The sequence below is a fragment of the Indicator indicator genome, chromosome 26, assembly GCF_027791375.1.
Source record: "Indicator indicator isolate 239-I01 chromosome 26, UM_Iind_1.1, whole genome shotgun sequence".
Lineage (NCBI taxonomy): Eukaryota > Metazoa > Chordata > Aves > Piciformes > Indicatoridae > Indicator > Indicator indicator.
This window is the reverse complement of record NC_072035.1, coordinates 16,741,331-16,767,375: the sequence shown is the minus strand read 5'-3', so window position 1 is coordinate 16,767,375 and position 26,045 is coordinate 16,741,331. Positions and strand designations below refer to the sequence as shown.

Below are 26,045 nucleotides of genomic sequence, written 5' to 3'. Positions count from 1 at the left end.
CCAGGCTCCCACTTTCTATTTCTAGGGATTCCGTGGGCCCTCACTCTTTGCCTAGGTGTCCAGGCTCCCGCCCCGGAGCTCCCACTTTCACTTCCCGGGGGTTCCCACTCTCTGCCGGGGAGTCCTCCTCTCTTCCTGGGGATCCCATTCCCTTCCCTGTGTCCTGCTCTCTCTCCCCGGAGGTCCTGCTCTCTCTCCCCGGAGGTCCCGCTCCGCCCGGGTGGCTCCCGTTCTGCTGCCGAGGTGATCCTGGCTCCCAATAACGGTGCCCTGCACCCCACCCGGTCCGTGGCCGTGTGTCACCCCCCGCGGGGCTGCGGTGCAGGGCGGTGCCGGTGTTGGTGCCCATCCCCGTTGCCGGTGGCGGGGCGGAGCGGCGGACCCGAACCCTATAAAATGGGAAGGCGGCGACGGTGCCGCAGCGAGGGCGGGGGTCAAGCATGAGCCTGATGCTGGAGACGCTGCTGGGCCCCCCGGGGGGGCTCCGCAAGGACCCGGGCCGGCTTCCTCCGCGCTCCGCCGCTTCGTCCAGCGGCTTCTACTCGTGGCCAGGCCCGGTGGTGGGTCGGGCTCGGGGAGCGGCAGTAGTTGGGGGAGGCGGCAGTGGAGCCGCTTCCTCCACCGAAAGCCTGGACTCGCTGAATGGCGAACCGCGGGCGCGGAATGAGAAGGAGCTGCTGCAGGTACTGAACGATCGCTTCGCCGGTTACATCGAGCGGGTGCGGGCTCTGGAGCAGCAGAACCGGGCGCTGGCGGCGGAGGCGGCGGCACTGCGGCAGCAGCAAGCGGGCCGCTCGGCCATGGGCGAGCTGTACGCCCGGGAGCTGCGCGATATGCGGGGCACGGTGTTGCGGCTGGCAGCGGAGAAAGGGCAGCTCCGGATGGAGCGGGCCCGCCTGGCTGAAGATGTGGCCGCTCTCCGGGGGAGGCTGGAGGAAGAAGCCCGGCAGCGAGCAGAGCTGGAAGCGGCTGCCCGCGGGCTGGCCCAGAGCTCCGCGCAGGCGGAACGGGCTCGGGGCCCGCTGGAGGAGCGAGCCCGAGCCCTGCGAGAAGAAGCGGAGCTGCTGCGGCGGCAGCACCGGGCGGAGGTAGGAGCGTTGTTGCGGGGAGCCCGACCCGAACTCCCTGCCGAGCCTCCGTCCGCTCTCCGCTCCGGGGTCACCGCCGCTCTCCGTGACCTGCGCGCTCAGCTGGAGGGGACGGCAGCCCGCAGCACTCTCCAGGCTGAGGAGTGGTTCCGTGGTGAGTTTGTGTTGCCCTGCGCCGCATCCCGCGGAGGGGTCAGCCGGTAGTCCCCGCCTCCTCCCCGTACCCAGGGCTGCTGCGCTGCGGGAGGGCTCGAAACGACCGAGCCCCGAAGGGGAGCAGGGACCCTCCCCCTATATAACTGTGCTCCCCAAGGTGTTGCGAGACTCTCACCCCGGAGGCTAGAAGGACAGCACCCCCTCCCGTCCCCAATACATATACTGTGTCCAAGAGGGTGTTGGGGTAACCCCGCCCCAAGGGGAATAGGGATTCCCCGTACACGTTGTGCTCCGAGAGGGTGTTGGGGTAAACTCGGCCCTGGGGAGAGCAGAGACACCCCCACACACTCCCCTCCACGTATGTACAGTGTAACCCTCTCGGGGCGTCCAGATACATCCCCCTCCTCCATATATCTGTGCCCCAGGAGGGCGTTAGCCCCCCCCCCCCCCACCCCCCCTCCAGGAATCCTCCTGTATATACTGTACTTTGAGGGTGTGTTAGGCTATGCCTGCCCTCAGCTCCCTGCTTGTCTCAGGACGTGATGTCACGCCCTGCACTGCATTTCGGGGAGGGTGGCACAGTCACTGCCGCGGTCACCCCCGTATTTTCGGGTTGCCTCCCTCCCCCCAGCGTCGCATGGTGCCCTTGGTCGTCCCCACCCGTCTGGAGCAGTGCCAAGGTGTTTGCGGCAGGCTGTATGGCAGGGGGGCACAGAAAGGGGTGGATGTCGCATCTTTGGGACGGGGGGAGGACAGCGGGGCGTGTCCCTCTGCGCAGGGACGGGAGCAGTATGGTATTAGGTGGGGATGGGTTCAGCACCACGGACAGCGCCATGCAGCACCTTGGACAGCGGTGGGCGCTGTCCCCAGGGGTCCCCGGGAGCGCTGTTTCTGTCCCTCCTTGTACCCCGAGGTGGCTGCGGGGAGCTGCGGCAAACGCCCCCCCGCCCTGCCTGGCTCCAAGCCGGCCGTGGCAGGGTGTGGCCACAGGGCGAGAGGGCAGCTCCGGGGGTCCCCGGGGACTGTGGCAAGAGCTGGAGAGGATGGGGAGGTTCTCAGGAAGCATCCGTGGGGAAACAAGGCCAGGAAGGAGCCAGCACCCACCCAGCTTATCGTCCCCAGGCACCTTCAGCTCGCTGTCACGGTGCAAGCACAAGCTGGTGACACCAGCACAGCCAGGGATCCTCTGCAGAGGACAAAGGCCCAGTGGACAGGCCATGATAAAGAGTTTGAGGTTCCTCTTCCCTCCCCTGTGCAGTGAGACTGGACAAGCTCTCAGAGGTGGCCAAAGTGAACACAGACGCCATGCGCCTGGCCCAGGAGGAGATCCTCGAGTACCGCCGCCAGCTCCAGGCCAAGACCACCGAGCTTGAGGCCCTCAAAGGGACCCAGGAGTCACTGGAGAGACAGAGACAGGACTCAGAGGAGCGTCATCAGGCAGATGTCCTGTCCTACCAGGTAAAGGAGCAGCATCCAGTAGGGAGGAAGAGGGCAGCTGCTGGGTTGCACTGGTGCTTTGGCTTCAGGGTTGTGTCTAGAGCTTCCCTGGCTCCTGGTGATCAGGTAGCCACAGCCTGAGGCTGCATCCAGACTCTTGTGTCCCTCACCCGTGATGGAGTTGTGCTATCCATGTTGGTGTCAGATGCCACGAATGTGTGCCCCACAGCTGGGAGCTGCAGTAGAGATGGCTGCACTTGGCTGGTGGTGGCCATGAACTGAAAACATTGGCCCCAGATTGATGTCCCCTCCCCAACAGACTCAGGCTGGGGTTTGGTGGCCACCAGACTCAATCAAGTCCTAGAAATTCCTCACAGCTTGTCCATGCCAGAGGGAGCTCTGGAGGGGGCCAGGGGCTTGGGTCTCAGCTGAGGTGGTGCAGGATGAAAACTGCCTCTGGATGAGTCCCCTTCCCTCTGTGTCTGCAGCCCCCTTGGTGAAGGGCACTAGTGCTGGGTGAGCAGCCCCTGCTTGGAGCCCCATGGGACTGTTTAGGGGAGCTCTGTGTCTCCTTCTCCTGGAGATTGCCTTCCATGTCACCAGTTGCTTGCTCTGCCCACAGGAAACCATCCAGCAGCTTGACAGTGAGCTGAGGAGCACTAAGTGGGAGATGGCAGCTCAGCTCCGGGAGTACCAGGATCTGCTCAATGTCAAAATGGCCCTGGACATTGAAATTGCTGCCTACAGGTATGGGGTGGGCAAGGGGAAGTGGGAGGATCTCGGTGCTGGTCCCAGCTCCTAGTGCTGGTTTCTGTGGACACTCAGGAGGGACCTTCTTGGTGAGGAAGAAACTAGCCCTCCTCCAGGATCATGGTAGGCAACATCTGACTGGGTGCCTCAGCCCTGAACATGGCTTATTGGAGGGTGGGGACACCTGCACTGCCCAGGGTGTAGGTGGAGTTTGGTCAACCTTTGAGAGCAGGGCAAGGAGGGAGATGGAGCTGCAGGGCAGGGCTGGTACCTCCTGGTTATGAAAGAAGAGAGCTGGATGAGAAGCAATTACTAACTACCCTACTCTGGTCTCTTCCTGGCAGAAAGCTATTGGAAGGGGAGGAATATCGGATGGAGGCTGGCATTGGGATGCTCTCCTTCCCTGAGGTGGTCCCCAAAGCTCCTACCATCACCACAAACATCAAGGTGAAGAGTGAAGAGCTGATCAAGGTGGTGGAAAAATCTGAGAAGGAGACAGTGATTGTGGAGGAGCAGACAGAGGAAATCCAGGTGACTGAGGAGGTCACAGAGGAGGAGGAGGCTGAGAAAGAGGCTGAAGAGGAGAAAGCTGAGGAGAAAGAGGAGAAGGAAGAAGAAGAGAAAGCTGAAGCAGAGGGTGAAGAAGAGGCCAAATCTCCTGCAAAAGAGGAGGCTAAGTCCCCAGAGAAACCTGAATCCCCTTCAAAGGAGGAGGCCAAGACTCCAGCAGTCAAATCCCCTGAAAAGCCACCAAGCCCCTCCAAGGAGGAGGCCAAGACCCCAGCAGTCACATCCCCAGAGAAACCTGCACCTCCCTCAAAAGAGGCCAAGAGTCCAGCTGTGAAGTCTCCAGAGAAACCTGCAACCCCCTCAAAGGAGGAGGCCAAGAGCCCAGCTGTGAAGTCCCCTGAGAAGCCCCCAACTCCCTCAAAGGAGGAACCCGAACTTCCATCCATCAAATCCCCAGAAAAACCCTCAACCCCCTCTAAAGAGGAGGCCAAGAGCCCAGCTGTGAAGTCCCCTGAGAAGCCCCCAACTCCCTCAAAGGAGGAGGCCAAGACCCCAACTGTGAAGTCCCCTGAGAAAGTCAAATCTGCAAAGAAGGAGGCCAAGTCTCCACAGCAGGAACTGGCTCCAACCAAGGAGCCCACCCCCTCCCCTCCAAAGGAGCCAAAAGCCCCTGCAAAGGAAGAGGCACCAAAGGAGGTGAAGGTTCCCTCCAAGCCTGAAGAGAGCAAGAAAGAAGAAGCTCCCAAGAAGGATGTCCCAGCAAAGGTGGAGAAGCTCAAGGAGGAGAAGGCAGCTGCTGCGCCAGAGCCTCCAGCCCCAGTGAAAGAGACCACCAAGCACAGCCCCAAACCAGCAGAAGAAAGCAAGGCTGAGAAGGCTCCACCAAAGCCTCAGCAGGAAGACAGCAAAGCAGCTGTGAAGAAGGCGGAGGAGCCCAAGAAGGAGAAGGCGGAGGAGCCCAAGAAGGAGAAGGCGGAGGAGCCCAAGAAGGAGAAGGCGGAGGAGCCCAAGAAGGAGAAGGCGGAGGAGCCCAAGAAGGAGAAGGCGGAGGAGCCCAAGAAGGAGAAGGCGGAGGAGCCCAAAAAGGAGAAGGCGGAGGAGCCCAAAAAGGAGAAGGCGGAGGAGCCCAAAAAGGAGAAGGCGGAGGAGCCCAAAAAGGAGAAGGCGGAGGAGCCCAAGGCTAAAGCAAAACCCAAAGAGGAGCCCAAAGCCAGTAAAGAGCCCACCAAGGCTGAGGCCCCTTCCAGCAAGGAGGCCAAAGCCCTGGAGATGGTGCCCACGGCGGGGAAGAAGTGAGGAGAAGCCTGGGTGCCACAGAGCCCCCTGGGAGCTGCTCCACTCCCCTCGGTGGGCCAAGCTCCACCACAGAAGTAGGTCCTTGAGCGAGATGCAGCTGGTGGGGGCCCAGATGGGGTTTGGCTGGCAGCTTCCTTCCCCACCAGAGCCACATTTACACTTGAATTATAACCTCGGAGAAGAGCCTGGGGGCACCTTCTCCACCAAGTGCATTATTTATGTATGTGCAATCAATGGCAGAGTGCTAGCTGCTTGGGATGGGGATGGGTGCTGGGGGGACCTGGAGGTGATGATTGTCCCTCCCAGAGGCGCCCCAGGCAGTGGGGGAGGGGGGCGGGGGGGCAGGCTCGATGCTGCAGGGATGCTCATAGACACAGTGCACTAGGAACCTCTGCCCACTGTTGTTTGCTTACTGTGCAATAACCAAATAAAGTGCTTCAGAGAGACCTTCTGGCTCTGCTTGCTCCTGTCTGGTGGGGGGGGGGGGGAGGAGGAGATGACTAAGGAAGGCAGGAGAGCCTGGGCTAGGGGGGTTGAGATCTGTGACCCAGAGCTGGGGGGTGACCTGGGGCTTTCCACCACCTCCATTTCCTCCTGTGGGAAACAGCTGTTGCTGCTGGGGGTGAGCTCACCCCAAGCAGGCAGAAAAGAGACCACCACATGGGCCTGAAAACAGGGCCAGCCCCCCAACAACTGCTCTGCAAAGGATTTTACTGGTTTATTCTATTTCCCATCTTCCTTCTTTTTCAAAAGCAGTTCCCAAGGTGGGGGTAGGGCCTGGGGTAACCCATGTTCTGCAGCACTGCACAGGGTGGGGAGATGGTCTGTCAGCCTTCCTTGAGGAAGACATCACCTCCAGGAGAGAAATGACCCCCAGGAGATGATGACCTTGGCAGGAGGGACCCCAGCTCTGCCAGCCTGGCTGTGGGACAGGCCCCACAGTAGGGAGTTGCAAGGTTTTGGGGAAGGGGCGACTCAAGGTGCTGGGATTCCCTTCCCAAGCCTCATGAGGTGCTGCCTCTCATAGGACCCTGCTGTGGTGTGTGTCCCCGCAAGGCCAGGGATGCAGCAAAGCTCCCCCCTTGCTGCAGGGTTTGTGCAGAGTCAGCTGGCTGGCAGCCAGGGAGGCAAGGACAGCCTGAGGCTGCAGTGCGGGCTCCGGAAGGGACTATTTATAGGCAGCGCAATTTTTAGCCACCTCAGTTTGTTCTGTGCTCCCAAGGCCCTGCGGTGGAGGGAAGGGGAGCAGGAAGCAGGCAGGGGGATGCACCAGCTGCAAAATGCCTGCCAGGGCCCAAAGCCAGGGCTGCTGCAGCCCCCATGGGTTCTCCCCACCCCAGTTTTCCACACAGATGGGGCACCCTCAGGTTTCGCCTTCAATTTCAGCCTTTAATCCCTCTGGCTACAAAACCTTCACACAAAACCCAAATGATGGGATGGGGATGATGCTCCCCACAGGCAGGATGAGGCCCAGCAGTGCTCAGCGATGGCTGAAGAAGCCCTGGGGATAGTTGAACTTGAAGGGCTTCAGGCGCATGGGACCCCTGGAAGAGAAAAGGGAGAGAGGTTGACCCACAAGGGTCAGGAAGCCCACAGCACCCAGAGGAAGGGCCTGGTCCTAGGTTCCTGCCCAGCTGCAGGGGGCAGAAACCCCTAGAGGCAGTCAAAGGAGAGACTAAAAGGTTGGCATAAGGGGACATCAGTGCCACCAGGGTCCCTGCCAGCACCCTTGCCTCCCTGCCAGCTCCTGGCTGCCCCAGGGCTCTCACCTGACCAGGCGCAGGCACATCTTCTCCTGGGGAAACTCCTTGGGCCCCTCCACGCTGGGGTCATGGGGTTCTGTCTCTAGGTAGACATCCAGCACCATACAGAGACGCTGCAGCTGGTTGGTGAGGAGCTGGTAGCCTGGTTTGGGACCCCACAGCTCTTTGTAGTCCACATTGACCTCACTCTCCATGGCCTGGCAGAGGAATCAACATGGTGCAGGCTGGGGCTCTGCTCTGACCTCCCAAGACCCATGGCTGCACCTGCTGGATCTGACAGGCCTGGTCACCACCACCACCACCTCAGCCCAACATAGTGGACACAGATCTGCTAGAGGACACTCCCCAAATGGCAGTGGCTCTGCAGCCTCCCCCTCAGGCACCCAGGGTTACCCGAATGTTGTCGTCGTTGCTGCTGGTTCGCTCTCCTTTCCAGTTGAGGCACAGGCTGAAGACGGGCGGCAGCGTGGAATAACCAGGGTTCACCACCACGGCAGCCTGCAGCTTGGCTGGGCACAATGCAACCACAGAGCCCTTTAGTTGGAGAAGACCTCCAGGAGCATCAGCTCCAACCCTTAACTCAGCACTGCCAGGGCACCACCACCTCAGCACCACATCTATGCAGCTTTGAAACCCCTCTGGGATGGGGAGACTCCACCACTGCCCTGGGCAGCCTGGGACAGGCCCTGACAACTCTTTCAGGGAAGAGATTTTTCACACACAGAATCACCCAGGTTGGAAGAGACCTCCAAGATCAAGTCCAACCTATCACCTAGCCCTATCTAATCAACTAGACCACAGCACTAAGTGCCTCATCCAGGCTCTTCCTAAACACCTCCAAGGATGCTGACCCCACCACCTCCCTGGGCAGCCCATTCCAATGGGCAATCTCTCTTGCTGTGAAGAGCTTCTTTCTAAGCTCAAGCCTAAACTTCCCCCTGCACAGCTTGAGACTGTGTCCTCCTCTTCTGTTGCTGATTGTCTGGGAGAAGAGACCAACTCCCACCTGGCTGCAGCCTCCCTTCAGGTAGTTGTAGACAGCAATAAGATCTCCCTTGAGCCTTCTGTTCTCCAAGCTAAACAACCCCAGCTCCCTCAGCCTCTCCTCACAGGCTTGTGCTCCAGACCCCTAAAATTCCAACTTAAAGCTCATTCCACTCACAGCTCATGGAACTTCCTATCAGAGGAATGTCCCATGAGGACCCCCAGAAGCTGCCCTGGGGGTGTCTGGCATGGGAATTAGGAACTACCAGGGGAAAGCAGGGCATCTACCTGTTCCTCTTTCTATCAAGGCCATGTAGTAGAGGTGAGTGTCTTCAGCCAAGCCGGCCTCTATCACATCCTTGGTGTAGGGCAGCTCCTACAAGGAGAGACCAGAGGAGGAGTGAGGAGGGCCAGAGGAGGAGTGAGCAGCTGCTGGCTCCCCATGGGAGCTGGAGAAGTGGCCTCATGCTGGGCACCTACTGCATAATCCTCGTAGGGAATGGCTGCCCACTTCACCAGGCGTGAGACGATCTTGGTAGGGAAGAGATGCTGGCACTCACTGGAGACTGGCACAACACCATGCTCTGAAAGCAAGGACAAAGCCACCTGAGCAGGGGAGGGTTAGGGACAGAGCTATCACTGTCCTGCTTGAGGGGAAGATCCAAAACAAGGAGTTGAGGACATGGTTATCCTTCTGACACCTTCACTGGGCACCCAGAGCAGAGCAGCGCAAGCCTGGGCTGGGATCCCACTGGAGCTTACAGCCTGGGCAGCACATACCCAGCCTGTTCAGTGGGTGCACAGCACATGAGGTGGGGTTTAGGGCTACCAGGGTGCTGAGGGGCCTGGAGCATCTCTGTGAGGAGAGAAGCCTGAGAGCCCTGGGGCTGTTGAGCCCAGAGGAGTGCAGCCCCAGAGGGGATCTGATCCATGCTCGGCAAGAGATAAAGGACCTGTGGGGGGCAATGAGATGGAACCAGACTCTTGTCAGTGGTGCCCAGGGACAGGACAAGTGGCAATGGGCACAAACTGGAAGCCAGGAGGTTCCATCTGAACAGGAAGAGAAAGTTGTTTGGTGTGAGGGTGCTGGAGGCCTGGAGCTGGCTGCCCAGAGAGGTTGTGGAGTCTCCTCCTGTGGAGAGCTTCCAACCCCCCTGGCCATTGTGACCCTGGGCAAGCGGCTGTGGGTGCCCCTGCTTTAGCAGGGGGGTTGGACTGGATGATCTCTAGAGGTCTCTTCCAACCTCCACCATGTTGGGATTCATTGGTTTACCCCCTGCTATGGTCAGAATCAATTCCCAGTGCAGGGACAGCCATTCCCATAGGGGTGCAGGGCACTGGGAAGGGGGCACATCCTTTCCCTCCCTCTCAAAACACAGCAGCCCTCACAGCCCTGCTACCACCGAGGACAGAGGGACCGACTGGGAAGGCTGAGGGTGGCACTGCAGATCAGTAACACCATTAGAGGTGACATCAGTCACCCTGCCACTGCACCCTCTGCCCCCAAGCACAGCCTGGGGAGCCAGGCACTCACCAAGGGAAGCAAACTGCTTGTGGAGAGCCAGGCGGGACTGCAGCCTCGAGCGCAGCAGCTTCACTGTCAGCTCCATGTGGCTGGCACTCAGTGAGTTGTCTGCAGTGACTGTGTGCTGTGAGCAAGAGGGGACATCACTGTCATGCCAGCCCATGGGCCCCCACAGTCCAGGAGCCACATCACCCAGCCCTGGGGACAGGCACATGCTCAAGTCACTGCTCAGTGCCTAGGACAGGGCTTGACTATCACACATGGGAGAGAAAACAGGTTGGAGTGGCCCCACTCCACAGACTTGCCCCATCCAAGGGTGGTTTGAGAGCAGCTGGTGACAGCAGGGTCAGGGTGAATGGGACAGGACACAACAACTGCTCCCCAAGCCTCTCCTCCAGCTCAAGACTGTGGTGGAGAGGGAAGGAGGTGTGACATGCCTGAGGCTGATCCTTGGGGAAATGCAGGCCGCCCAGCTTCTGCACCCACACGTAAGGGTGTCCTAGCTCTGTCACGTAGTCACTCAAGGTCAGGATGCTGTGGGGAAAAGCAGCAAGGGTTATACCACCCCACAGCATTCCCTGTCCCATCACTGCTCGTCCTGGGAGCCAGCAAGTGGGAGCAGTGCCCAGAGTCCATGTGATGCCAATCATTCTGGCTTCCCAATGACACTGGCACCACCTGGCCAGGGAAAGCTGCCTGACTCACCCCACTTTATCAAACTGGAACTGGTTGGCTGGGTTGGGGGTTTTCCTCCCATGGTCTCCTGGATAGAGGCAGTTGAGGATGGAGTCTGGGGAGAGCAGGTCACTGGGAGGAGAAGGGGAGAGATTAATCAGCAGCAGCCTGGGCTCTGTGCCTCTGGGGCAGCCACCAACAAGCTCCAAGTCCAAGGAGAGGGATTACAAGCTCTAGGAGTTGGATTTCAAGATCGAATTGCCCCTAGTTCTGCTCCAAAAGCAGATCTGTCTCCTCCCTGGCTGTGAAGAAGACAGAAATCACAGCACAGCAGATCCTGATGTCCAGGAAACTGCTCACTCCAGTGCAGTAACTCCAAACCCTGCTGACGTGTATGGAGGAACCACCAGCACACACAGGGCACAGCTCTTTGTCACCCAATGAGCTGAAGCAGGGGAATTCTGCTTAATGAAACAAAGTTCTTCATGTCTGACCTTACTCACAAGCTCCACCAAGCAGAAAGGGCTGCAGGATTTGGGGTCTGGCTCAAGGCAGAGCCTCACTGGTTTTGGGCCAGCTGGGAGGAAGGGAGCAGCCTGCACAGGAACCCTGCAGAGAGACTCTGGCTGCTGTCATGGAGGGGTTTGGGTAACTGCAGGGAAAAGAGAACACCAAGGGGACTGAGAGGCCTCATGTGGGACAGGGTGGGAGGCACAACTTGCTTCTAGGTAGCCCAGACCAGTCTCTCCCACCTCCCTCTTCCTCAGGCACCTCCTCTCCTCCTGATCCAGGCAGAGCCACCAGAGAGCCAGCAGCTGATGGGAGCTGCTGGGCAAGTTTCCACAGCTGCCATCTCAGCTGCTCCTGTCACAAATTGGGCTCTGGTGGTGTCAGAGGAGCCCAGGTAGGAGCAGCTCCAGCCCTGGCACTCAGCACAAGGTGACCCACAGAGCACACAGGCAAAGGGAGCTGCCAGGCACAGGCTGTGAGAGGGAGGAAAGCAGCTGCCAGAGGGTGAAGGAACATGACAAGCAAGGGAGGTTCTCCTTCAGCTCCTGGTGGGGCTGGTAATGCTTCCCTAGGAGGTTTCCAACCTCCCTGCCCTGGCTTGTTGTGGCAAAGGGAGAGGAAGAGGATGTCTGAGATGTGGCAGCGTGGCAGGGCTCTGGGGAAGGCCCTGGAGCTAACAGGAAGGATGCTGCAGGGCAGAGGATGGACTTGAGAGGATTACCTTGAAACCCCTGCCCAGAGGCAGAGATGCTCCTCTTTGCCCAGAGGCAAAGAGGTCCTGCTCTTTGGGGTCTCCTCTGTCCATCAAAGGACAAGCCAGGAGAGCTCTTGGAAACCACAGCTCTGCACAAAGATCCCTGAAGGTGCCCCAGGTGAGGAACTGACCTTAAAACCTCACCTGTCAGGAGCAGGCAACTGAGCAGGGAGTTTCTCTGGCCCACTGAGTACAGGAGGTACTGCAGGCTCAGCAGAGAGAGGGACATTACCACCACATGCTGCTCTTGGCTCTGCACCACGTAGCCATGGGATAACTCTTAGCAGAAGACAGCAGGACACTAAGGCAGGATGGTGGTGGCAAGTGGCTCAGTGCCCTTGGGGCTCTCCTTACCCAGCACTGATGGCCGCCGTCAGCTCCATGGCAGTGGTCACCTTGGCTTTCACTGTCATGACATTGAGGTTCATCAGGTAGTAGAAGGTCAGGTGAAGCACATTCTCATCTGCACCAACAGAGAAGGGCTGAGGTTGCTGCCTGCTCTAGCTTGGAGCACTCTGCAGAGGGGGATGCACACCCTCCCCTGCTAGGACAACAGCGTGGGGAGTAACCAGCAGCTGAGGCACTGTAACCTCTAACATCATCCCACCAGTGTTTGCCAAGCTGTCTCTGGGAGGCCTGAGGCCCCACCACAAAGGAGAAAACCTCTCAACTAGGGAGAGGAAGCTTCAGAGCAAGGTCACTCCACCAGCGTGGGTGAGAGGAGCTCATAAACCACCTTGCTCCTCTCCTGGAAAGGGCTGGTAGAAAAGTCTTTCTGCACTCCAGGCTCTCCCCCCAGGCTGTTTCCCAAGCTGCTGTCACACCCCAAGGGCCACCAGACCCTGCTCACCCTTGCACTTCAGGTCGATGGTGACGGACAGGGGGTGGCGCTTGAGCATCTCCTTGCGCTTGTCATCCAGCTGCACGCCCAGGGTGGGCCTGCGTCGCTTCTGGGCAGGTGGAACAGAGCTGTCAGAGCCTTCTCCTGCTCCTCAGCAACCCACCCTAACCCTTCCCTCCTCTCCCACTGCTTCCTTCCAACCTAGCTGCCCAGTCCCCAGATCCAGAGGCCACAGAGCAGCCCCAGGCAGGGAGGGAAGCAGGAACTCCTGCCTGGCCACAAAGACGATCGAGTTCCTCTTGTCCTTCAGCTCCCACAAGTGTCCCTGCCCCTGTGAAATGAGGTCAAGGGCCCAAAAGCTTCCCCACCACGAGAGGCAAAAGCTGAGGACATTCCTAGCACCATACACCAAGCACAGACCTCCCCTTGGCTTCCATTCTGGAGGCAGCCAGCAACCATGTACTGTATCCAGACAGTACAACCCTGAAGACCCAAATACTGTCCTGGGGATGGACACACAACCCGGACTGACAGACGGACACCAGCCTGCAGCCAGCTTCCCCAGCTCCAGCTATTTATACAAAGTGGAACAGCTCCAGCTGGAGCTGCCAGGTGGATGTGAGCAGGGTGGGATGTGAGCTGGGCAGGTTTGCACCCTGGTTCTCCTGTGCTGGGGCCAGAAGCTGGGAGGGGCAACTCCCTCCTCCCAAGGAACAGCTGGATTTGAGGTCAATACCCCTCACAGAGGACAGCCACCAGCTCCCACACCCACTGAGGCTCAGCTCTCCCAGCACTTCCCAGTCAGGAGGTACAGACTGGTCTGCCCATGATCCAAGAAAGGACCAGGAAGGGGCCAGTGCTGTCCCTTACCGTGGTCTGCTCCTCCTCCACGTCCGAATCGCTTTCATCATCTGGACAAAGAGAGAGGTGTAAGGAAGGACCCACCTGGGGCTTGGTGTCTTTCCCACCATCACCAAGACCACCACCCCTTTTCTGCAAGGTCACAGCTCCCCCAGAGGTCACCATCCCCACAAAACCAGCATGTGGATACACAGGAACACGTTCCCAGGACCGGGGGGACATCTCTTAGAAGGAGCAGCTGAGGACAGAGGGGACCAGCTGCAAGGGACTTGGCCAGCAGCACAGCCACCTGCACTGCACTGCTTCAGCGCCCACTTGCTGCACAGCCAACCTCTCTGCCTGCAGCCTGCCTGTGGCCACACCACCCCAACTCACCCTGAGAGTCCTCAGGTGGCTTGTACAGGGCTTTGGCTTCCTCTACGCTCCCTTCAATGGCCACCACCAGCTTCTTGTCTACAGAGGAGACATGAACAGGAAGTTGAGAATCCCACTTCTGCCTGGGGGAGGCAGTGAGAAGAAAGCAAGCTCCAGAAGGCTCCTGATGCACAGCTGCATGAGGCCAGAGGAAGTCCTAAGGAAAGGTTGGTGGGAAGAGGCAGTTGTCCAGAGAGCTCTGTGGGGCAACCACAGCTCCTGGGTGGGATGAGGCTAGAGAAGGGAAGGTGTTGGGTTTTGGGGGACTGCCCCTGGAAACCATGAAGGCCAAACCTTTATGAAGAGTCCAATGGGATTGGGTCTGGCTGGCACAAGCATAAAGTGAGGAGCTGTGTCATCAGGATTGCAGGGGCCCATTAGTAGGGACCTGGTGTGGCCAAGTGCCATGGTGTGGTCCTCCCACATTCCTCCATCGCCTGCCCCACTTCAAGTAGTGTGAGAGCAGGTGGAATTGCAGCTCTCACAAGACATCCCTTTCCACACAGGAGATGTGGACAGCCCAGAGAGATCCTTAGCCCTGTCAGGAAATCCCTCCCCACTCAGGAGGCCTTCAGAAAGCCCCTGAAAACCCAGAGATGCCCACAGAGACAAAGACTTCCAGGGGAGCTGCAGGGAAGAGGGCCTGTGAGGGCAGGCAGAGGCATCTCCTGCTCTGGAGGCACCCACGACAAAACACAGCACCCACCACATGAGGTGACAGCTCTCAGGCTGCAGGGACATCCCTGGTGACCTCGAGAAGGGGGAGCTGTGGAGGGGGGAGTGAGCTTCCCAAGCAGTTCTTCCAGTGAGGGAGCTGAGCAAACAAGGTGTCAAATGCTGCTGCCTCACTGTGCCTCTACTGAGGCCACCGTGATGCTCTGGGCTCAGCAGAATCTGGCTGCAGAGCAGATGGGAGGACAAGGACCTCCCAGAGTGTCCCCAGAGCTGTGCTTTGAGTGACATGTGGCCCCAGCTGACTGTGCTCCCTCGGTGCTCACCGCAGGCCTGGCTGTAGGCGCTGGCTTGGACGAAGAGAACGTAGAGAGGCGGAGGGAGGTGCCGAGCTGTCTCGTACTGCTTGTGTGCCTGGTCAAACGGCATGAAGAGGTACTCCTGCACAGGCAGAGAGGCCTGGGGGAGGAAGAGGGTGAACCTGGAAACAGAGTAGCTGGCTCTCCTCACTCCCTCCTTCACCCCAAGCTGGTAAGGGAGGGCTGGAAAGCGGCAGGGCAGGCCTGCTGCAGGGCCAACGGCAGCCACGGGCACGGTGAGCCCTCAGGGAAGGGCTGGCAGCTCTCCTTCACTGGAAAACTTTTGGATCTGAGGATAACCCAGTTCCTCCTCCTGTTCCTCCCTCCCTAGGCAATCACAAGGGGCTGAAGCCGTGTGTGGCTCTCCAGGGAAAGGTCCATTTAAGGACTTCTCCATCTGCAGCTCTGCCGCATAAACAAGGAGGCTGGAAGCAGCTCTGCCCTCAGTCCAGCCTGACCAGGAACCAAGCATCTCCTAGAGGCCTTCTCCTCTTCCTGCAGACCTCCATACCTGCATGATGCTGTTGAGGCGAGGCTGGAGGCTGCTCAGATACTCCTTCTTCACCTCAATCTCCTTCAGGATCTTCTCCTTGCTGGTCAGGCACTCCTTGTACTTCTCTGCCAGCCTAGGGGTAGGAATTTGGTTATGGCCACAGCTCCAAAGCCCACCCGGGAGCTCAGCTCTCCTGACCTAGCAAAAATCACTACAGGAACCAGGAGAGCTCAGACATGGTGACAGAAAAGAGCTCTTCATACCAAGGTCAAGTGGAGGCAAAAAGAAATTGATTAGAGCTGGAAAGCCAACAGGAGAGAGAGTGGAAGCTCAGCCTCATGTTCTGCTCCAGGAAGGGACATCAACCAGAGCTGCCCTCAGCAGGTGTGCTTCCATACCAGGCTCTGCTGCCAGCAGCAGCAACAACAGAGCTCTACTGACCTCACCAAGCTCCTGAAGAGGCTTTTACACTTTGTCTCACCAGAGCCACTCCACATCATGTCAGCTCCTCAGTGAATCTCACGAGGGTGGAGGTTTAATACTGCAGCAAGAGCTGCTCTGCAACTGGGCAGCAAGCTCCCCACAACCCTCCAAGCCCTGGGTACATCACCTTTATAAGGGGCACATGTTCAGTCTCCTGACTGGCAAGCTCTTGAACAGCAAGCCCAGGAAAAGCTGGGTGTGGAGCCTGCTCTCCAAGATAAGGCAGGCTCTACTCAGGACCTTGCTCCCCACCATAGAGTAGGCAAAGTGCAGAGGAACTCCCTCTGAGGGGAAGCCACTGAAAGGCTCACCTATCAGACACCTCTGCTGAGCATCTGGAGCTAGTGAGGGCAGCAGACAGCACAGAATCATTGAGACTGGAAATGACTTTTAAGACCATCAGGTCCTAATGGGCCTGTCCCTCAGCACCACATCTACAGGCCTTTGAAACCCCTCCAGGGATGGGGACTCCAGCACTGCCCTGAGAGCCTGTGCCAGGCTTTGACTACCCTTCTGGCGAAGAAATTGTTTCTCATGTCCAACCTAAACCTCTCCTGGTGCAACTTGAGGCCATTTCCTCTTGTCCTGTCACTTGTTCCTTGGCAGAGGAGACCAACCCCCACCCAGCTCTAGCCTCCTTTCAGGGAGTTCAGATCCCAGCAACACCATTCAAGAGGCACCTTTCAAAGGAAGCCAAGTGCTCAGCACTTCATGTGGTTGATTGCACAGCTCAAATCACCATGACAGATGCCAGATGGACACCATCAACCACACCAGGACTAGAAGTGCCCAAACCACTACTGGCACCTGCTCTTAAGGCAGCTGAAGAGGCTACTTCCCACAACAATGGTGAGAAGTGAAGGGTGGTGTTTCCTAGAAACCATGGGGAAAGGAATGGGAATTGCAGGGCTTCTCAGCAACTCAATGTGCAGCCACAGGACAGCCCTGGTTCAGCACATCTGTGCCCTCTAAGCAGTTTGCAATTAATCCAGGAAGGGATCCTGCCCCTCTGCTCTCCTCTGCTGAGACCTCACCTGCAGTGCTGGGACTGCTCTGGAGTCCTCAGCACAGACAGGGACTTGTTGGAGAGAAGCCAGAGGAGGCCACAGCAATGCTGGGAAGGCTGGAAGCCCTCTGCTATGAGGCCAGGCTGAGAGAGTTGAGCTTGTTCAGCCTGGAGAAGAAAAGGCTCCAGGGAGACCTTCTGGTGGCTTTTCAGTGCTGAAAGGGATGATCAGAAAGCTGGGGAGAGACTTGTGAGCAGGGCTTGTTGTGCCAGGACAAGGAGTGATGGTTTGAAACCAAAAGAGGGAGATTGAGAGTGGAGAGAAGGAAGAAATGTTTGACGCTGAGGGTGGTGAGAGCCTGTCCCACGTTGCCCAGAGAGGTGGGAGATGCTCCATGCCTGAAAGCATTCCAGGTGAGGTTGTTTGGGGCTGTGAGCAACCTGCTCTAGTTGCAGATGTCCCTGCTGACTGAAGGGGGTTGGACTGGATGACCTATGGAGGTCCCTTCCAACCCAACCCAGTCTGTGGTTCTATGATGACTTTCAAAGAGAATCCTCAGGAGAGCTCCAGGTTGAAGACTTCTCTGCATGTGCTGCAATCATAGCCTCAGCTGCAGCACAAACCAGTGGCCTCAGACAGGTAAGAGCTGGGTTTGACATGAAATGCTTATGAGAGACGAAACAGGAGATGTTAGAGACACCCAGCACCTCTTGATGGCCTGCTCTGCTGAGCTGCTTGTGCAGCAAGTTCATTCTAATCTTTCCAGAAGGCTGGGCTGGGCTGCAGCCTGGGGAAAGAGCTGCTGGTCCTTATCAGAACACAGGAAGGTTGTGTCACCTTTGTTATCACGTGGGGCAAGAGTCCACAGAGCAGCTGAGCCACCTGACCTGCCTGCACCCACTGAGGAACCTCAGGGGTTGGAGCTTGCACTGAGGAGTTGGCTGCCAGACCCAGGACAGCACTGCCTGGCTCAGCTCAGCCAGCTCTCAACCATGGCAAGCCTTAGGACCACAGGCAGGAGCTGCAGCAGCACCACCAGGTCAGCTTCCTTCTGCTCCTCACACCTCAGCACAGCAGACAAAAGAGGGATCAACAGACAGAAGAGTGGCACAGCTGGGTTCTGGGTGCCATCATCTAACCACCCAATCTTTGGTATCACCTCTACAGCAGGTGGTGATCCCACTCCCTGCTGCAAGGGGAGTCACTGAGCAAACATCAAGCTATAAAATTCATGTTCACAGAATGGAAGGGTGAAGAAGGGACCTCTGGAGATTGAGTCCAAGCTCCCTGCCAAGGCAGAGTCACAAAGAGAAGGTCACACACAAATACATCCAGGCAGGTTTTGAATGTCTCCAGAGATGGAGACATCACCACCTCTATGGGCAGCCTGTTCCAGGGCTCCATCAGCCTTAAACTAAAGAAGTTCCTCCTCATGTTCAGATGAAACTTCTGATGGTCAAGTTTGTGTCACTGGTCACCACTGTAAAAAACCTGGTCCCATCCTCCTGACACCCGTATCAGCATTCATGAGATCCCACTCAGCATGCTCTTTCCTAGACTAAAAAGTCCAAATTCTCTCAGTTTTTTTCCTCATCAAAGAGATGTTTTAGTCCCCCCCCAACATCTTTGTAGCCCTTTTCCTCCCTTGATAGCCAAGAGCCAGTGCTGCTGCTCACTGCCTTGCTGAGACACCCCATGTGGGTCCATCAGAAAAGCTGAGACACCTTTGCTGTCACCACCCAGAGTACCAGGTGCAGTCCTCAGGCTGGTCTGGGGCATCTCTAGTAGTGGTCTGGAGATCTCCAGGACCTTGTTCCATCAGGGATGTGGAAGAAAACTCCCTGATCTACAAACCAAGGATCCCACCAAGCCCAGCTCCACACAGAGGGCTCAGTTACACAACAAATGCCACTTCTACAGTGATTATTTCAAGAGGGAGTTAAAACCTTTTCCACCCATGTTTGCACCACCCCTCATCTCTGCTGACAGCCCTGATGGGGTGACACCCAAGCAAGAGCTCCCTGGCCCACCTCTTGCGCTGCTCCAGCTCCCAGTCCAGGCGGGCCAGGGTCTGCTGGTGGGGTTCAGCCAGGGTGATGGCAGGGCGGCTGATCTCGGGGGGGGCCTCCTTGTAAAACTCCTCCAGGCTCACCAACTCAATCTCCTCATGTTTGGACCTGCAAGGACAGAGGGATCAGGGCAGGGAAGGGTGGGAAGTGCTGCAGCAGGCCCAACTCAACCGTGTCTCACAGGAGAGCAGCCAACGTCGAGGCCTCATGCCCCAGCTTCACTCTGCTACAGGAAGCACCACAGCAAAGAGCAAGCTGAGCCACAGCAGAGGGAAGAAAGGGCTGAGGAGGGTCCCCTCCTTCCATGGTGGAGCTGTTTAGGCTGGGTGCCTCCAAAAAAGAAGGCACAGAGTTGAGACCTCCCAGGGTTCAGTGTCCAGCCCAGTGGGTGAGCACAGCCAGCAGTGTATTTGTATCCACAAATCCTGCACCCTCATCAATCTGGCAGCAAAGCTACTGTCTGTCTCTTTCTTCCCTCTCTGCTCCCATGGGAGAGAGACGCTCTCTTATCTGGTAATGATGGGGGAGTATCAGAGCTTCTTTGGCCTGAGGAACTTTTTTTTTTTTTTATCCCTGCCCAATCTTGGCCTGTTCAGGCCAAATGCCAGGGTAAAAAAAAAAGGGTGGGGGGCAGCTCAGGCTTGGCCAGCCTGAAACCAGTCTAGCAATGGGGGGGAAGAAAGAGCCCTGGGGGTTCTGGGTGAACCCCGGGTGGGGAGAAGGGAAGCATTGGGCTTTTGGCCTTTTGGCCTGATCTAAAGGAACTTGTGTGTTGGGTTTAGCCTGGGGATTTTCTCTGGCTTGCTAAGCTCACCACCAATGCTTTGTAGTTTTTGTAGCACCTATGAATTGCTTTCCCATTTAAGCTTTCCAGGACTACCCAATCCATTCGTGTGAGTGTTGTTCTTTTGCCCCTTTGGGGGCAGTAGAGCCACCTGTCCCACTCTAAACAGGGAGACACCTTCCCCACACCACTGACCCCAAGCACCAGTCAGAGCACAGACCTCCTGGCAGCAGCTCAGAGTGGTGTCCTACAACAGGCGCAATGGAGAGAGCAGAGGACAGAGAGTCCCTGAAGGGACCAGCATGGCCACAACTCTGACATGTGCCTGTTTTCTCCTCCACTGTCCCTCTATCCCAGGAGATATCTTCTCCCCTACACCAGTCTCTTTCCCCATGTCCCAACATAAGATCTGAGGAAGACCCCATCCTCCTGCATGGTGGCATCTGGAGCACCCATTCTCCTCCCACAGCAGGCTCAGGTAACGTGGCAGGAGATGCCAAATGCTGAAGGCCTCCAACCCATGCTGTTGTTCCATCTCCTCCTTGGCCAGACTCACTTGAACTCCAGGCACTTGGTGATCTCTTTCTGCAGGTGCATCACCTCATAGAGCAAGTTTTGGAGCTGTAGGTGATAGGCATCAACCTTCTGCTTTGCCTGAAACACCAAAATGGCAGAGGATGAAGCTCTGACACTTTCCTCCCAGCAACATACAATTCTCAAGAGTCACCAACACACACTCCCCAAGAGACCAGCTAGAGATGATGAGGTTTAGGGTGGGTAACAATGTTTTCTGGGGTAAAAATATGTTTTCAAGGGTTAGAAAACCAAACCATTACAGAATTAAACTGATTTTGCTCTCTTCCAGCTCATTTCAGGGACAACGCATGGAACAAGGCAGAGCTGCTGGGACACACAGGCCAAGTCCCCTCCTGTCCCCACACTACATTCTCTTCAGTGGTACAGTGAGTGTTCAATAACTGTGAGAAGCTCTCTAAGATGTCTGGGCAAGGAGCTTCAAGGCCAACTGTGCACACATTTCTCAGGCTTGCAGCACTGCAGACTCTGGAGACAGAGCTTTCCCACTCCCCAGGACAGAAGCTAACACCACTCCTTATCATCACAGCTTCCATGTCACCACAGCAGCCTTCCGACAAAGCTCCAGTTCAAACCCCAGGCCCCAGCTGGTGTTTCATTCCCCTCACACACATCCACACACAGAGTCCAGGCAGCCACAGCACCACCCCTGGCCCAACAGTGGCCACCCCAGCCCTGCTGTACCTCGTGGGTTTGGTCTCTCCCCTTCTTCAGGCGAATGTGAGCCAGGCGGTTCAGCTTCTTCAGGGTCATGAAGTGGACGCAGCTCTGGATCCGCCGCTCGTCTATCTCAGCAGCCTGAGTGGCAGCAGAGGGCTGTTGGCAGCAGGAGAGGCACCAGCACGACAAAGCCCCTTTGCTGCAGGGACTCCTGCCACTCCTGTCACAAACAGGGCTCTGTGCCTCACTAAGAAGTCACCATGAATGTCTCCAGGGCTTCTGAGATGGCTTTCTGTGGCCAGACACCCAGATCATAGAGTCAGAGAATGCTCTGGGCTGGATAGGACCTCCAGAGGTCATCCAGACCAAGCCCCTCTGCAGTCAGCAGGGGCATCCTCAACTACATCAGGTTGCCCAGAGCCCTCTTGAGCTTCACCGTGATTATCTTCAGGGATGGGACCCCAACCACCTCTCTGGGCAACCTGTTCCAGTGTTCCACTACCGTCATGGTAAAGAACTTGTTCCTAAGATCCAGAGAATTCCAAGGTCACCTGCTGGCAATACCTTGGGCGGTTCAGGCTCACTCTAGTAATGTTTCTTGGTGGTAGGAACAGAGGTGTTTGAGCCAGAAGCACCCACCCTGCCTTAGAGGGGCTCAACTTCTCCCCTAGGAGCCCATCAGCATAACCTATCAGGACCCCAGGCCTGCTTTAGAACACCTTGTTCTGTGCAACATCTGCTCAGCCAAGCCCAACCTCTCAGCTCAATCCTACTTCACTTGATTTAAGGGAGCCTGTTCCATTTTCTGACTCTCCCCAGAAGACAGGGCAGCTTCTACTCCCATTCCTCTCAGATTCATCAAAGTACAGAACACATTAAATCAAGGACTGAAGGCTTCTCCTTACGTTGTCCTTGATGCCTCTGCTCTTCAGCTCCTGGATTTCTGCCATCAGTCTCTGCAGCTCCTGGCAAGTCTCCCTGTAGAGCTCGTAGTCTTTGATGGGGTCACGGAGATCCACCTCACACTCTTCACTGTAGTACCTAATGTCCTGCAAGGGCAGAAAGCACCTTCTGCAGCTCAGTCCTTCCAAACTGTTGCTTCTGTTAATCCCACACCCAAGGAAACTTTGCACACAGCAGAGGACTTGGTTAACAACCTGGGGCACACTTGGTTAACAACCTGGGGCACATACCCCAACACCATTGAAACACCTGGGAAGGTCTCAGAAACACAGAAACTTTTTGGTTGGAAGAGACCTACAAGATCGTTAAGAGTTAACCCAGCACTGCCAGGGCACCACCAAGCCATGGCCCTCAGCACCACATCTACACAGCCTTTCAATCCCTCCAGGGATGGGGACTCCACCACTGCCCTAGGCAGCCTGGGCCAGGCTTTGACAACCCTCAGGAGGAAGAAATTGTTCCTCATGTCCAACCCAAACCTCTCTAGAGCAACTTGAGGCCGTTTCCTCCTGTCCTGTCACTTGTTCCAACCCCTATCTGGCTCCAGCCTCCTTTCAGGGAGTCCTAGAGAGCAATGAGGTCTCCTCTCAGCCTCCTTGCCTCCAGGCTGAACACCCCCAGGTCCCAAGCAGCTTCTCAGCAGCCCTATTCTCCAGACCCTTCCCCAGCTTTGTTGCCCTTCTCTGGACCTGCTCCAGCACCTCAATGTCCTTCTTGGAGTGAGGGGCCCAAAACTGATCCCAGCATTTGAGGTGAGGCCTCATCAGTGCCAAGTCACAGGCTGCTTCTTACACAACTATTGCAAATTGATTCTGGGGTTTGTCCTGCACCAGCTTTATCCAAGGTATTACAGAGGATAAACCAGGAAGGTGATTGCTTCAGCCTCAGCCTCTGCTTTGGCTGAACCCAGCTTAATCTGCTGCTCATATAAGTTTTTCAAGGCAACCTGAAGGACCATTTTGGCCTTCTGTTTACCCTCCTCATGTCTCCAGAGAAGCATTTGACTCCTTGAGCATTTCCAAAGAAGACAGGAGCAAGTTCAGAAATTCACAGTGGAAGTTTCAGAGGCACTGGGAGTTGGCTCAGCTCTCAGAGAACAGTTTCACAACTCAAGAAAGACAAAGAACTCCTGGAGAGAATCCAGCAGATGGCCACTAAGATGCTGAAGGGACTGGAACATCTCTCATATGATGAAAGATTGATAGACCTGGGGCTGGTCAGCTTGGAGGAAGCTGAGGGGGGGATCTTCCCAATGCTTTACAAGTATCTAAAAGGTGGGTGTCAGGAAGATGGCGCCAGACTCTTCTCTGTGGTCCCCAGTGACAGGACAAGAGATGATGATCATAAAGTTGAACATGAGAAGTTCCATCTAAACATGAGAAGGAGCTTCTCTACTTTGGGCACAGCAGAGCACTGGAACAGACTGCCCATAGACACAGTGGAGTCTCCACCTCTGCAGACTTTCAAAGCCCACCTGGACGTGTTCCTGTGTGATCTGCCTTAGGTGATCCTGCTCTGACAAGGGGGTTGGACTCCATGGCCTTCAGACACCCCTTCCAACCCCTACTACTCTGTGATTCTGTTATTCCCAAAGGGGAGGATAAGGCCAGCAAAGATGGGGTGTGAATTCTTAGTCCTTTGAGCACAGGTAGGCTTTGCCTGTGCCTGGGGGCACGTAGGAGCCTTACCTGTTCAGCATCGGCCTTGCCCCGCTTGCCCTCCTGCGGGCCCCCATCCGTCCGGATCACCTTGGGCTTCCTCTTCTTGCTGGAGTCCGACGACATGGTGCTGCCAGCTGAGGACTGAGGGACAAGAGGCAAAGCTGGCTGTGGGGGGACTGGGACTATCCCAGGCTCTTTTCTGCCAGCCTGCTTCGACCCCGCAGTCTCCCAGCCCAATGAGCCCCTCCTGCCTCCTCCCTGCTCACCCAGTTCCAGGCCTTCACCCCATCGGCTTCTCCCATTCCAGCTCCCACTCTCAAGGCTCAGGGGCTTCTGCTCCTCCAGAGCTTCCTCCAAGACTCCCAGCACACAGGGCCCCCAGGGACTTCCACTCCTCAGGCCCCTCCAGACCCCCAAGCCAAGGGGGCCTCTGTTCCTTCAGACCTCCCCAGCAAAACAAGCCCAGGAGTCTTCACTCCTCCAGACCCATAGCACACTGACCCCGAGGTCCTGCATTCCTTCAAGAGCGCCCCCCCCCAGTTTCTGAGCACACCGTGCCCAGGGGCCTCTGCTCCTTCAGAGCCCCCCAGCACACTGTGCCCAGAAACCTCTGGTCCTCCAGAGCTCCCCAGCACACAGGGCCCAGCAGCCTCTGCTCCTCCAGAGCCCCCCAGCACCCGGCCCAGCAGCCTCTGCTCCTCTACAGCCCCCCAGCACACAGGGCCCAGCAGCCTCTGCTCCTCCAGAGCCGCCCCAGCACACAGGGCCCAACAGCCTCTGCTCCTCCAGAGCCACCCCAGCACACAGGGCCCAGCAGCCTCTGCTCCTCCAGAGCCGCCCCAGCACACAGGGCCCAACAGCCTCTGCTCCTCCAGAGCCACCCCAGCACACAGGGCCCAACAGCCTCTGCTCCTCCAGAGCCACCCCAGCACACAGGGCCCAACAGCCTCTGCTCCTCCAGAGCCCCCCCAACACACAGGACCCAGCAGCCTCTGCTCCTCCAGAGCCCCCCAGCACACAGGGCCCAGGAGCCTGCACCCCTCCAGACTCCCGGAACACAAAGCTCGGGGCCTTCCGCTCCTCGAGAGCCCTCCCCCCGACACCCAACACAGGGAGCCTAGGGCTGTACCCCACCTCAGCTCAGTCCTGAGATCCTCTCCGCTCCCGAGCACAGCACCACCAGCACCACTCACGGCGCCGTTCGCCTCCGCGCCGCCGGAAATGACGTCCGCGGAGCGCAGGGCGGCGGCCGAGCCACAGCACCGCGCCCCCTAGCGGACGCTGCGACCGGAGGACCGCGGGCATCGCCCGCCCTGCTGAGGCCGGGGGTACCCCTGGGACACGCGTGGCATCCTGGGGCAGGGAGGGCTTGGCCGGAGGGAGCTCCGGGTTCTGGGGGTGTCCATCGGTTTGCAGTAGGGAGGCATAATACTACCCCCAGGAACACCGCGGGTGTAACACTGCGGGTGTCCACGAGCTTGGGGAGACATGGTATGGGGTCTCCAGTGGTACTGGGGGTACACTGAGGCTTGGAGGGGCCATGGTATGGGGTCCCCAATGGCACTGGGGACACTCAGGGGCTTGTAGGGTCACGTTATGTGGTCTGCAGGGCACTAGAGGTGCCCATGTGTTTGGGGTGGGGGATACAGTATGGAGTCCCAATGGCCTTAAGGGGTGTGTGGTCCTCAGAGGTAGTGAAATTGTCCATTGGTTTGGAGCAGGGGGCATGGTATGGGGTGGCACTGGGAACATTCAGGGGCTCGGTGAGGGGAAGTCAGCGTATCAGGACAATCAGGGCTGAAGGTCTTTTGGTGCAGGATGTCCCCTTCTTGGGTGCATGGTATGAGGCAGAATGTCTCCCTGGGTAAGACGAGCTTGGGGGGCATCTGCTCCCTGTAGCACAGGGGCCAAGTACCCCAGAGAGGGCCAGGCATTGGCATATTAAATATTTAATTGGCAATGTCCCACAGACGGGCAGGCTCCTGGTAGGAAAGGCACCCACTGGACCCATCAGGAATAATTAAGACCCCCACCAAACCTTTACAGCCCCACCCCAGGCAGTGCCATCCCCTGCCACACTTGGGGACCCACTGCAGGTTGGGGGGCTCCCACCCTTCAGACCCCTCCTGCTCTCATCCTCCACAGGGCACCCCAAAATGGGGAGACCTTGGTGCTGAGGGGCTCATTGCCCCTCTCCAGCAGGGAGCTGGGGTGCAGGCAGGGAGCGAGTCCCATCGTCCCCAAGTGCAGGCAGACACCCTGGTGCAGACCCCTGCTCACTGCAGGGGTGAGATCTTCAGGGGAATCATGATCCGTGACTCCATGGTCCGGATCAGCGGGACTGGAAAAGGGAATGAAAGACAGGTGAGGGGGTGGAGGGGTCCGCAGGGAGGGCAGAGGGTCTCTGGTGCAAGCAGGGGGTCCTTGGGTGTCAGCAGGGGGTCTCTGGTGCAGGTGAGGGCTCCCCAGCATCAGCAGGGATCCCTGCTGCAGGCAGAAGGTCCCCAACATCAGCAGGGATCCCTGCTGCAGGCAGGAGGTCCCCAGCATGGGCAGGAGGTCCCCAGTGTGGATAGAGGGTCCCCAGGGAAGGCAAGGGTTCTGGTGCAGTCTAGGGGTCCCCAGTGCAGGCAGGGGGTCCCCAGCATGAGCAAGGGTCCCTGGTGTAGGCAGAGGTGCCCAGCATGGGCAGAGGTCCCCAGTGGGGGCACAGGGTTTCAAGTGCAGCCAGAGGGT

At 57.6% G+C, this 26,045-nt stretch overlaps 2 protein-coding genes across 2 annotated transcripts; one reads left to right on the top strand and one right to left on the bottom strand.

Annotated features, from left to right (window-relative positions):
• Nucleotides 1-440: 440 nt before the first annotated feature.
• NEFH (neurofilament heavy chain) lies at nucleotides 441-5,237 on the top strand. The gene is made up of 5 exons (XM_054392637.1): nucleotides 441-1,242; nucleotides 2,503-2,702; nucleotides 3,304-3,428; nucleotides 3,776-4,889; nucleotides 5,055-5,237. Exons 1-5 carry the CDS (start codon nucleotides 441-443, stop codon nucleotides 5,235-5,237), a joined length of 2,424 nt encoding a protein of 807 aa, XP_054248612.1.
• A 1,475-nt stretch (nucleotides 5,238-6,712) lies between these two features.
• Nucleotides 6,713-24,477, bottom strand: THOC5 (THO complex subunit 5). Its single transcript, XM_054392976.1, has 20 exons — nucleotides 24,444-24,477; nucleotides 23,337-23,450; nucleotides 21,591-21,734; nucleotides 20,710-20,823; nucleotides 19,988-20,085; nucleotides 18,609-18,755; nucleotides 15,107-15,221; nucleotides 14,563-14,695; nucleotides 13,526-13,603; nucleotides 13,160-13,200; nucleotides 12,299-12,398; nucleotides 11,803-11,911; nucleotides 10,215-10,316; nucleotides 9,947-10,043; nucleotides 9,519-9,633; nucleotides 8,465-8,568; nucleotides 8,273-8,360; nucleotides 7,394-7,509; nucleotides 7,007-7,197; nucleotides 6,713-6,781 (listed from the first exon to the last, which is right to left on the bottom strand). Exons 2-20 carry the CDS (start codon nucleotides 23,430-23,432, stop codon nucleotides 6,718-6,720), a joined length of 2,052 nt encoding a protein of 683 aa, XP_054248951.1. The 5' UTR covers nucleotides 23,433-23,450; nucleotides 24,444-24,477; the 3' UTR covers nucleotides 6,713-6,717.
• Between the last annotated feature and the right edge of the window lie 1,568 nt (nucleotides 24,478-26,045).

Excerpts from the sequence above, each read along its gene's own strand:
- THOC5 (XM_054392976.1), bottom strand. The coding sequence starts at position 23,432 with ATGTCGTCGGACTCCAGCAAGAAGAGGAAGCCCAAGGTGATCCGGACG. Across the intron at positions 9,634-9,946 it reads TCCCCAAGGATCAGCCTCAG|CACACAGTCACTGCAGACAA; the intron begins GCATGTCACACC and ends TCTTGCTCACAG. Across the intron at positions 8,569-9,518 it reads CAAGCAGTTTGCTTCCCTTG|AGCATGGTGTTGTGCCAGTC; the intron begins GTGAGTGCCTGG and ends CCTTGCTTTCAG.
- NEFH (XM_054392637.1), top strand. The coding sequence starts at position 441 with ATGAGCCTGATGCTGGAGACGCTGCTGGGCCCCCCGGGGGGGCTCCGC. Across the intron at positions 1,243-2,502 it reads GGCTGAGGAGTGGTTCCGTG|TGAGACTGGACAAGCTCTCA; the intron begins GTGAGTTTGTGT and ends TCCCCTGTGCAG. Across the intron at positions 3,429-3,775 it reads ATTGAAATTGCTGCCTACAG|AAAGCTATTGGAAGGGGAGG; the intron begins GTATGGGGTGGG and ends TCTTCCTGGCAG.